The sequence below is a fragment of the Mustelus asterias genome, chromosome 20 (genome assembly GCF_964213995.1).
Source record: "Mustelus asterias chromosome 20, sMusAst1.hap1.1, whole genome shotgun sequence".
Lineage (NCBI taxonomy): Eukaryota > Metazoa > Chordata > Chondrichthyes > Carcharhiniformes > Triakidae > Mustelus > Mustelus asterias.
The window spans coordinates 55,526,410-55,538,583 of NC_135820.1; the positions used below are offsets into that span (position 1 = coordinate 55,526,410).

Sequence of the window (12,174 nt, forward strand, 5' to 3'; positions counted from 1 at the left end):
AGATGTGGCATTGACCACCTGGGAGATGCACTTGTGCCTAGCTTATTGTAAGATTGCACAGATGTTCCCATCATTTCCCTGGAAGGAACTGAAGGCAAATAAATTCAGAACTGTGTTGACCTTGTGTGCCACTGGTAATTCTTGCCCACTTGGTACACTTGGAAGGATGCAGGAGGCTACAAATGTCAGCAACAACCTGGTATGAAAATTTGAACCTCCTGAGTAACTGATGTTCAGTCACATCCAGAAAAGACTCCTCTGTCTGTAGATCCTGTTATTGCTTTCACGTGCTGTGAGTTGGAGCTCTGTGCCCATCACCTCTGTCCTGTGGAGCAGCAGCTGGTTGAGGAGAAGGTTGCTGCTGTTTTGTTACTGTTTGGGATGTGAGCATTGCTGGAACAACCAGCATGCATTCCCCATCCCTATTTTCCCTTGAGAAAGTGGTTCTCAGCTGCCACCTTGAAGCACTGCAATGTAGGCACAGCCACAGTGCTACAAGGGAAGGAGTTCCGGAATATTGAGTCAACAATAATGAAGGAATGGTGAGCTAAGTCTCAATCAGGATGGTGCATGACTTGGAGAGGAACTCGCAGATTATGGTGTTCCTAAGCATCTGCTGCCCTTGTTATTTTTGGTAGTGGAGGTCATGGATTTGGAAGGTGTTGGCAAAGGAATCATGGTGAGTTGCTACAGAGCATCTTCTCGATGATGCACACTACTGCTGCTGTACCCAGTGGTGGAAGGAGTGAATGTTTAAGGTGGTGGATGGTGTGCTCATCAGATGGACTGCTTGTTCCTGGATGGTGTCAAGCTTCTTGAGGTTTATTGGAGCAGTACTCCCAGGCAAGTGGAGGACATTCCATCGCACTTCTGACTTGGGTCTCCCCAGGCTTTGGGGAGTCAGGAGGTGATCTACTCTCTGCAGCGCCCAGATTTTACCAGCTCTTCTAGTCACATTACTTATAGGGTTTGGTCAGGTTTCTGGTCACTGTTGACCCTCAAGATGTTGATGGCAGATTCAGCAATGGTATTGCCATTGAAAGTAAAGTGGAAATGATTAGATTCTCCCTTGTTGGAGAAGATCATTGCTTGGCGTTTGTGTGACATAAACGTTAATTCAAGTATTACTCCTCTTGTTCCTTGTCAGATGTTCAAAGTAGAGCTGTGTAAATGAGTTGCAAACAAATTTGCGAGAGAAACTGGGCCTCTATTCTCTGGAGTTTTGAAGAATAAGAGATAATCTCATTGAAACCTACAAAATACTTAAAAGGTTAGACAGGGTGGATGCAGGTAAGATGTTTTCCTTGGTTGGGGAGTCTAGAACCAGAGGGCACGTTTTCAAAGTAAGGGGGAAACCACTTCGGACCGAGGAGTTTTTTTTTAAGTAAGTGGGTTGTAAATCTTTGGAATTCTGTTATCCAGAAGGCTGTGGAGGCTCAGTCATTGAGTGTGTTTAAAACAAACATTGACGTATTTATAAATACTAATGACATAAAGGGATATGGGGATAGTGTGGAAGAGAGGCATTGAATTGGAGATCAGCCATGATCATATTGAATGGTGGAGCAGGCTCGATGGGCTGAATGGTCTACTTCTGCTTCTATGGCAAGAAGGCTAAATGCAGCTTGGAGGAAATAAGAACTCCCAAGGTTGCAGGAATGGCCTCCAAATTCTTGGAAATTGCCCCTACAGCAATAAAAATGCCCTTTGAGCCAAAACCCTTCCGCTTGGGCAAAGAAACGGCTGTCGTATTTCAGTACTTGGAAGCCTGACAGTTGCTCATGTCTGCCAAGTCCCAATATCATCTTGCCTTGTTCAACTTGGTAAGTTCCAGGAAACCTAGGAACCCATGCATTGACGGTTAAAGTGCACCTCCGTTGCCTTTTAACATAAATTCAACAGCAGAGCTGCCTGTTCCACGGGGGTTTCCCTCATGATACAGGGCATGCTCATGTTAAATGCAGAAAGTGGCAGGTTTCCGCCTGCAGGATTCCTCGTCAAACTGCTGCAAGGATTTGCGTCTGCCCACTGTAACAGGTTAAAACTATCCCGGCCCCCAGGTCTTTAAAAATGTAATGGCCCACAGAGTTCATCTCCAGCTAGACATCTTAGGAACTGCATATTTTAAATGCAAGCTAAACCAGAGTCCACAACCCACTGTGAAGCATGTCCACTATGCTCTATAGTTGGAGTGGACTTTGAGTCTGGATTTTCACTGCAGAAGTTTGGTTTGTGAAAAGTGAGAATCACTTTGCAATGCTGCTGAACTTGTGGGCAAGTGCAATTTAAGAATTTGTATGTTGAACCGTGTGAAGCACATGTACAGGGAAATGCAGTGCGCTTCTGCAACATAAGGGAAACCCCTGTGGAACAGGTAGGTCTGCTGTTAAGGTATGTTAAAAGGCAATGGAGGTGCATTTTAACCATGGATTCTTTCTTTCTTTAACCATCAATTCCTGGGTTTCCAAATTGAACAAGGCAAGAAGAATGGGGCATAAGTGGGATTGTGGTCGGTGCAGACTCGATGGGCCGAATGGCCTGCTTCTGCACTGTAGGGATTCACTGTATAGCCCAGAAATATATTATTATAGTTGTAAAGAGTGGCATTAATCTTCAGATGAAAGTGTTCTCACTGAATGGGAAAAATCGGTGTTGTTTGAATCCATGTGGGGTTTATCTGATATAACTATGTTTTGGGAAGTCATCCAGCAACTTGTGGTGTTCTCTTCAACTTGGTTGAGTTGTTTTGCTTGGTATGCAAATTAAACATTCCAGCAAATGGTGAAGAATTGTTTAGCCCTCATTATTGGCAGGCTTTGGGAACTTTTCTGATCTTTCCTGACACAACTATATTTTAAGTATCTGTTCAAACAGCTTGATCTTAATAGTAATAAAATTATTTGAAAGTCAAAGAGCCATTCAAATGTCAATAACTTTTATTACAGTAATAATTCTATACTACAAACTAAACATTAATGTAGCATTGTTAAATGTCCTTAAATTGAAAAAGCAAACGATATCCTTGCCTGCTGTCTCTTCTGTTTTCTCTCTTCTGTTGCTCTCATTCCTATTAGTATTTTGCGACCTTTCTAACTAATGTAAAATGTAGCCAATATAACCTTTTTTTTTAAAGCCCCTTTAAACACTTTGATGCCTTTCTTCCTATGCTTTCCCAGACCTGTCATTTAATGTGGGAGATCTGGGTCAGGGCAATGTTTGCAAAAACCTAGCCTAAAAATTGAGTCTCTCAAGATCATCTTCTTTCAGCCAGTCAACACCCCTTAATCTGAAGATAAAAATTCTCGTGTTAGAAACAATCTGCTAAAATGTTGCCTGTTTTCTTATTGCCACCCTTTTTGCTCCTACATGTATAAAATTTAATCTGGTTTTAATAATCTAATCCCTGCAAAGCTGAGTGGGAGGGTGAGCTATGAGGAGGATGCAGAGATGCTTCATTGTGATTTGGACAAGCTGTGTGAGTGGGCGAATAATGACAGATGCAGTATAATGTGGATAAATGTGAGGTTATCCATTTTGGTCGCAAAATCAGGAAAACATTATTATCTGAATGGCTATAAATTAAGAGAGGGGAATGTGCTGTGCAACGAGATCAGGGTGTCTTCATACACCAGTCATTGAAGGTAAGCATGCAGGTGCAGCAGGCGGTAAAGAAGGCAAACAGTATGTAGGCCTTCATAGTGAGAGGATTTGAGTACAGGAGCAGGGATGTCTTGCTGCAATTATGCAGGGCCTTTGTGAGGCCACACCTGGAATATTGTATGCAGTATCGGTCTCTTTATCGGAGAAAGGATGTCCTTGCGCTAGAGGGAGTGCAGAGAAGGCTTACCAGGCTAATTCCTGGATGGCAGGATTGACGTTTGAGGAGGGATTGAGTCGGTTAGGATTATATTAGCTGAAGTTCAGAAGAATGAAGGGGGATCTCATAGAAACCTATAAAATCCTAACCGGATTAGACAGGGTAGATGCAGGGCAGAAGTGCCCATTGGTGGGGGTGTCCAGAACCAGGGGTCGTGGGGGTGTCCAGAACCAGGGGTCATAGTCTGAGGGTACAGAGTAAGCCTTTTAGGATTGAGATGAGAAATTTCTTCACCCAGAGAGTGATAAGCCTGTGGAATTTGCTACCACAGAAAGCAGTTGAGGCCAAAACATTGTATGTTTTCAAGAAGGAGTTAGATATAGCTGTTGGGATGAAGGGAATCAAAGTATATTGGGGTGGGGGAAGGGGGAGGCAGGATCAGGCTATTGATTTGGATGATCAACCATGATCATAATGAATGGCAGAGTAGATTCAAAGGGCTGAATGGCCTACTCCTGCTTCCATTTTCTATGTTTCTATTGCATAATGAGTGTTAATATTGTTGACTATTAACCCTCACCATTCCTGCTGTTTAAATTTACATTTATTCCCCAAGAGGAAATGATTGGCTTGTGCTATATCTATGTAATGTGAGGTGTAATTGTACCTGTTTTAAATGTATAATTACAACATAAAAAGCAGAGCAGCTAAATCTCAATTTGCCAAACTGAGACCTACTCTAGATTGTAGCCCAAGAGTTGAGAAATGTTTGCTCTGGTTAAACACCTGTAATTCATGATTTCCCCCGAGGCTTGCATTAGCACCATTGTATATTCATCTATTGGTGCAAATGTGACCTCTTAGACCAGAAAACAGTATGAATTATGAGTGATAATATATTTTGCACACACTTCTGTTAAGAAAATACCTTTTTTTCCAATATTACTGTAGTATACTGCGAAGCAGGTTTGTGGGATGTGCGTGTGTGCGCATTGTGTGGCTGCAAGCTTTAAGTCATCAAAAGGGCTAGGTTTAAAACCAGGCATTTGAAGTGGCAATGACCAAGCTAAAATGGATTACAGGTCAATACATCCCAGGTAAAAATTTGGATTAAGAGATAAGTGAGGATTTGGATTTTAGCTGTTGAAATTCAAAAGAGAAAATAAAGGAGATTTATAACTGGCAAAGATCACAAATGAATGAAGCAAAGTTATTAAGTTTATTTTACCCTAAAGTAGTGGCCAATGGGAAAACATAAAGGATTTTTATATTCTGGGAAAGGTCACTTCCAAAACATAATACGAAGAATAGGTTTGAAGATGAAAGAGAAAAAACATATTTAAGGAAAGATGGAAAGCCGTGCGAGAGGAATGTTCATTTGAGAGCCTGAGCAGTGTGTTGTGCTGAAGAACTGTGAAAGAACCAAAGTGGTCTGTCTCCAGAAACTCCAGAGAAGCATCTGTTTGTCCTAGAATTCAGGGTTTGTTTAAAGCCTTGGATTTCCACAGTCGAGTAAGAGGAAACTAGGAAGTCCTGGGAAATACTTCCCCTATGGCAACAATGGTCGCTTTGTAATATTACCGGATTTATTCACAGGGACTTGTTGCCTATAGATAATTAAGTTTATTGGCGAATCAAAGTAGAAATCCTTTGGGGAAACATTTGTAAGACTAATTTTAACTGTGTAAATGTAATTTTGGATGTTTACCTTTTTCTTTTTTTTAATGTTGTAATTTAATATTTAAAATCTCCAAAAGTGGTATTGGAATTTTTGACTCCTGACTTCAGTGCACATACCTTCTCGTAATAAAATATAAATTGCGAATATACTGGGATAGTTTGCTCCATTTTCCCTTTGGAAATGAGTCAGCCTGGCAATTACCACTTGCCATATGATAATATCTCTGAAACTCAGAGCATTGTTGTGCGTGCACTCATGTGCACAGTGCTGCAAGAATGTAAGCATGTGTGTGAAATGATCAAAATTTTGAAGGAAGTGCGAATTCGCAGTTTGTATGTACAGTCCACAGAGTGAATGTTAACCAATGTGTTTGCAATGCATTTCAGCACACTAGATTATATAATAAGGGTATGAAATTATTAAAGATATAACAATGCTGTCTAGTTAAAATGTGAATTTATCCCAGGCCTGCATGCAGTATTACTAAAGACCTGTTTTTTTCCAAGAAAACTACAGATGATACTAAGTGAACAATCATATACCAGTCGACAAAGTTTTTGAAACATTCTTAGGTCTCAGAAGTATTTTTATCGCGCCTCTTTTCCACATTGAATAGAAGGAACATGAGCACAAAGTGGCAATGCCGTTTGCATTGTAAACAAGCGTGACAAATGCAGAGTTTTTAGCTTTAACTGCTGTTATTCACAGTGTAATATTTATTTTTACAGGAAGCCTTCAGAAGAAGCTGACATGGATGAAGTTATGGCAGCTGCAGTTCTGACCAGTCTCTCCACCAGCCCACTGGTGCGCAGTCCACCCTCAGGAACACAGACATTAGGTAGGCTTTTAAACCTAGATGGTCTTTATGCTCAGTCAGGATTTTCAAATTTTGCTAAATTGTTTATGTAATGAATAGTTTCACTGACATGCTTGTTGTGGGTAAGTTGCATTCTTTACCTGACTATTCTGCATACAGTGAATTCCTGCCTTCAGCTAGACCACAGGAGCAGGATCTCGAGGCTGAACGCTTCCTCTTTGGTGAGTGTGGTTCCTATGCAGTCAAAGTGCCTCTGGAGACTGACAAGTTGACCCTTGGCTTCCAAAGTGGCATGTTAGGCAGCCAGTGTGGTCATAGTCTGCAGTAACAGGAAGTTTGAAATACAGGCATTTCATGATCATGCAAGGCAGGAACATCCTTTGTTTGGGATTTTGAAACAAACACGAGTTACAATATGAGGAATGTTGCTGCTAGCTGGGATTCTTAGACAAGACCTTCATGTCTGGAAGTTGTTACTGAAGAAACTCAGTTAAAAATTGACGGTGGGGAAAGTGTATTTTGTTTTAAAAAGAGGCAACTGAAAGGTTAGGAAACGTAAGTTTTTTTTTTCTAGAGGTCCAAAAGTTCTGTTTCAAATTGTTGAACTTGATCAAAGTTGGCTTTTTTTCTCTTTCCATTTCTCTCACAACAGAAACAGCTACTTATTGCAGTGTCTTAACCAACAAGATGACCCCTCCAGAAGTTTAAGACCGCCAAAGTAAATTCTACTCACTGTCTGAATTTTCTTTAAAACTTTTGTCAGGGTGGTTGGTAATATTCCTGCGATTTTGGAAGCTGATTCTTATCTAACTGCTCCCCGGTGGAGAAAATTTCCATTGCAGTCTCAATGTGGCATTGCTTTGACCTGTGCTGCTCTGCCAAAAATATTTGCTATTAATCAAGATAGTCCTAAGAAGGGAGATGCGGAGTCGTCTTTGCTAAAATGAAGAAAATTTTAATGTGACATTAAGTGGAAGAGAGGAAATGGTGTAAACTACAATCGAATATATTTTCCAACCCAAGCTATTTGCTTATGGTTAATTAACATGCTTGAGTTCTGCCAGGTGCTACTGTTGATCACCTGTTTAAAATAACCAGGTTCACACCTACAGTTAAAGTGTACATAACAGTTTAAGACAAACATGTTCAAGTTTATACAAGGCAGCACATCAGGAAATGCATTTTTCACTTTCTTCCTTCCAAAGTTACAATATTTTTTCCAACTTTTTTTTTAAACTGTGGGACCTACCTTTTCTCAATGCCACAACTGAGCCCTACATCTTTCAGTGTGCCATCTTTTGGATGAGATGGTAAACCAAGGCCCTATCTGCTTTCAGGTGGTATATAAAAGGGGAATTTTATGAAAAAGGTTTAAGTGCCAAGCTAGCGTGAAAATGGGAGTTTCAGATCCAATTTTTTTGCCCGAGTCCAAAATCACAATCTTATGCACTTAGACAAGTAAAAAAAATGGGCTAGACTGTTTCTAGCCACTAGATAGAGTGGGTTGGGCTTAAATCGCCAGCAAGCCTGCTGCAGCAGCAAAGGGAGCTATTGTGCATTTGCAGACCTCTATGGCTGCACATGTGCAATTACAACCAGCAGAGGGCTGACAGGTCTGAGAGAGAGAGCCGGCCTGGACCCCCAACTGCCCCCTACCCAACTATCGCGGGGGCCTGTGACCAGTCACCCTCCTGCCCGCTTCCCCACCGATCGCCTGCAGAGATGCAGCAGGGTCCCCTCCCTAACCGATCAGTCTCCCGTAGGCTTTGCCCCGGCACTGCCCGGTGGGGCCTCAATAGCCTCCGGTTCTACTGGTGAGGCCATCATGACTGATCCCCGTTCATGGGGAACATATGTGATCCTCGCCGGGGAGAACCTCTCCTGGCAAGTCCACAAATGCAAGTGAGCCTGGACGATTACTTGAGAGAGGATATATTGGCACTTGAGGGGGTGCAGAGGAGATTCACTAGATTGATTCCGGAGTTGAGAGGTTTGGCTTATGAGGAGAGACTGAGTAGACTGGGGTTATACTCATTGAAATTTAGAAGAATGAGGGGGATCTTATAGAAACATAAAATTATGAAGGGAATAGATAAGATAGAAGCAGGGAGGTTGTTTCCACTGACAGGTGAAACCAGAACAAGGGGGAGCGGATTTAGGACTGAGTTGAGGAGTAACTTCTTCACCCAAAGGGTTGTGAATCTGTGGAATTCCCTGCCCAGAGAAGCAGTTGAGGCTACCTCATTGAATGTTTTTAAGGCAAAGATAAATTTTTGAACAGTAAAGGAATTAAGGCTTATGGTGAGTGTTCAGGTAAGTGGAGCTGAGTTCACAAAGATTAGCCATGATCTTATTGAATGGCGGAGCAGGCTCAAGGAGGCAAATGGCCTACTCCTGCTCCTAGTTCTTATGTTCTTATGATTGCCTCCCTGGCTCATGCAAATGCTGTTTAAAATAAATTGAAATAATTTATGCAGCCTAGCACCGGAAATGGGTGGGATTCTGAATGCGCCGGATATCCGGTGCTGGTAAGATCGAGAGGTGAGAAACTTGATTTCTTGACTATCGCTTGATTTTAGCAGCCTGCCCCGCCCATTGATATACGGGGTGAGCTGATAAAATCGCCCCCAAAAGATCATTTGGCTCTATGCTGAAGAAGAGCAAGGGAATTGCCTCTGGAATCCTGGCCAATAATTAACCTTCAGTGATTCTCAGGGAAAAAAAATAGATCACCTGTACTTCATTGCCTGTAAAGCACTTTGAGATGTCCTGTGATCATGAAAGGCACGATATAAATGCAACTCTTGCTCTTCATTTTCCCATTCTGCAATCCAGTGCTGTTTCTTCCTTGTTCAATCCATGTTCTAGGACCACATCTACTCACTTTTACAGTCCGAGACCACTCTTCCTTTATTTGGCAATCTAATACCGTGTACCTCCTGTCTGCAATTCCATCAGGTTTTTAAAATATCTTGCAATGTTTATTGTTATTCTTGCAGTTTGTTTACTCAGCAACCATTAATTTTATTTAACAATAATGCCCATTGCCTATTGTAAAACATTGTTTGGAGTAGTCCTTTTGGGTAGTCGTCATAAATACTAAAACTACTTAAATAGCCAGCTAGTTTGTTGTGCACACTCCACACAGACAGTGACCCAAGGCTGAATTCGAACCCAGGTCCCTGGAGCTGTGAGGCAACAGTGCTAACCTCCGTGCCTTGTTTTGGCAAATCCTGCATGGAGACAAGATTGCAGAAGCATTCATCTTTGGTTTGCTGCTGTACAGTTCTTCTAGAGGACAACTGAAAAGCAGCATTGGAGAGAACATTTGAAGGGGGTAGTTTGCCTACCTTGGCTACACTGAAAGCGCTTATTTTCTGATGCAAACCAACTCGCTCAGTATTGGATTCGATTTTTAAAATAACTTATTTAAATATCGTGTAATTATGTATATGTTTTTTATATATATGCAGGGCTGGCACAGCGGTTAGCACTGCTGCCTTACAGCGTCAAGGACCCGGGTTTGATTCCCGGCTTGAGTCACTGTCTGTGCAGAGTTTACACATTCTCCCCGTGTCTGCGTGGGTTTCCTCCTGGCGCTCCAGTTTCCTCCCACAGTCCAAAGATGTGCGGGTTAGGTTGATTGGCCGTGATAAATAGCCCCTTAGTGTCAGGGGATGAGGAGGGTAAATATGTGGGGTTTCGGGGATAGGGCCTGGGTGGGATTGTTGTCGGTGCAGGCTCGATGGGCCAAATGGTGGCCTCCTGCACTGTAGATTCTATGTTGTGCAGCACAAGAGGTGGTGATGGCCTCATGGTATTATTGCTAGGCTATTAATCCAGAAACTCGGCTAATGTTCTGGGGACCCGGATTCGAAACCCGCACGGCAGATAGTGGAATTTGAATTCAATATTTTTTTAAAACCTGGAATTAATAATCTACTGATGACCAGGAAACTATTGTCGATTGTTGGGGAAAAACCCATCTGGTTCACTAATGTCTGTTAGGGAAGGAAACCTGCCATCCTTACCTGGTCTGGCCTAAATGTGACTCCAGAGCCATAGTAACGTGGTTGACTCTCAACTGACCTCAGGCAACTAGGGACAGGCAAAAATGCTGGCCAGCCAGCGATGTCCATGTCCCATGAATGGATAAAAACAAACTAATTACATTGATCTGTACTTACCTCCCTTTATAATTTCAGAATTTGCTTTTATTGCTTTCAGATAATTGTAAAGTGTCAAAGGAGGGGCCAACTTTGTCTGCCAGCTATGGCAGCAGCACCACCAGTGGCAATTGGAGTTGGGACATTCCAAGCGACCACTCCAACCCATCCACGCCATCACCGCCACTGCCAGGTGACGGCTCCAAACCATTATCTGGACAATCGGACGATGGCATTGATGAACCAGAGGCATCTCACTTCCTGTTTGAAGAACCTGCTCCCAGGAAAAGAAAGGTTTGTCTTTTTTTTTCAAATTTCAGTACTGGATCTGCTCTGAATTTATTTTGTAAGAAGAAACCACTTAATTGCTCTTTAAATTGCTTTACCAATGTAGTGTTTAGCTTTTATCCTACTGAATCATTGCCTATGTGGTTTTGCTAATTGACTTGGTATGAAAGTTGCAACCACTAAGCTTATTTTTTTTAATGTTTTATTTTTCCTTTTTCTTTCTCTCCTAATAATTGGCTCTGCAACCCTGGGTGTGTGTCATGTTCGCCCTGAAATCGCTGGGTAGGGTTTTGCTGCCACACAACCGAACTCAATTTTAGTCAAAATAGAAAATAAAGTCGCCTTGCTCTTATTCAGATCTTTCTGAAGGAAAGAACCAAATGAGACATTGGAGAGCTCTGCCAATGATATGGGATGTATATTTTTGTTGGTACAACAGCATTGAGTGCTTCAGCAATGGAGACAGTATAATTGTGTCATACTGAATATAATTTTTGAAGAGTCCTATGTTATATGTTCTGTTATAATGCTGCACAAAATGCATGTCGAGCAGTACAGCACGGAAACAGGCCCTTCGGCCCAACCGGTCCACGGTGCCCTCCCAGCTAGTCTCAATTGTCTGCGGTTAGCCCATATCCCTCTAATTCTTTTCCATCCAGGTGCTTATCCGAATGCCTTTTAAATGTCGCCATTGTACCTGCCTCAACCACTTTCACTGGCAGCTCACATCATATACGCACCTTAGGGCCCTTTTAAATCTGTCCCCTCTCACCGTAAGCCTATGCCCTCTAGTTTTCAATTCCACTTCCCTGGGAAAAAGACCTGTCCACCTGAGATAAGAGTCACTGCACCCATTTTGGGTTTCTTGGCACATTTTGTCATTCTTGAAAAATTTTGCAATTGGGGTAGTGCATATTTGTGTTGGGGGGGGGGGGGTAGGTGGATTGGCAATGCTAAATTGGGGGATTAGCAGGGTAAATGTGTGGCGATATGGGGATAGGCCCTGGGTGGGATTGCGGTCAATGCAGACTCGATGGGCCGAATGGCCACCTCCTGCACTGTAGGGATTCTATGATTTTATATTTGGTAAAATTAGCCATGGTAGTTTCCGTCTTTTTCTCCCTCCAGTCACGTATAGGTAACAGCTTACAGTTATGTGGAATCTTAAGTATAGCAAAATATTCCAAGGTGATTTACAAGATGGGGGAGTAACTGAAAATAGCGGAGCATCTGTGGAAAACGATTTGGGATGGGGAGTAAGATGGTGAGGTTAGAGATAGATAACGAAACATGACTGAGGTTTAGAGAGAATTCTCTAATAGTACTAGGTGGAGATAGCTGAAGGTTGTGCCATTCTTCATAGAATCCCTACAGTGCAGAAGGAGGCCATTCGGCCCATCAAGTC

At 42.3% G+C, this 12,174-nt stretch overlaps 1 protein-coding gene across 3 annotated transcripts in view; it reads left to right on the top strand.

Annotated features, from left to right (window-relative positions):
• LOC144508546 (zinc finger protein 704-like) overlaps positions 1–12,174 on the top strand; it is a 112,172-nt gene that overhangs the window by 71,763 nt on the left and 28,235 nt on the right. For all 3 annotated transcript variants that reach the window (XM_078236579.1, XM_078236577.1, XM_078236578.1), the window contains exons 3-4: positions 6,227–6,336; positions 10,543–10,775. In XM_078236579.1, coding sequence (XP_078092705.1) covers positions 6,227–6,336; positions 10,543–10,775 — 343 coding nt within the window. The remainder of the gene's footprint in view (positions 1–6,226; positions 6,337–10,542; positions 10,776–12,174) is intronic.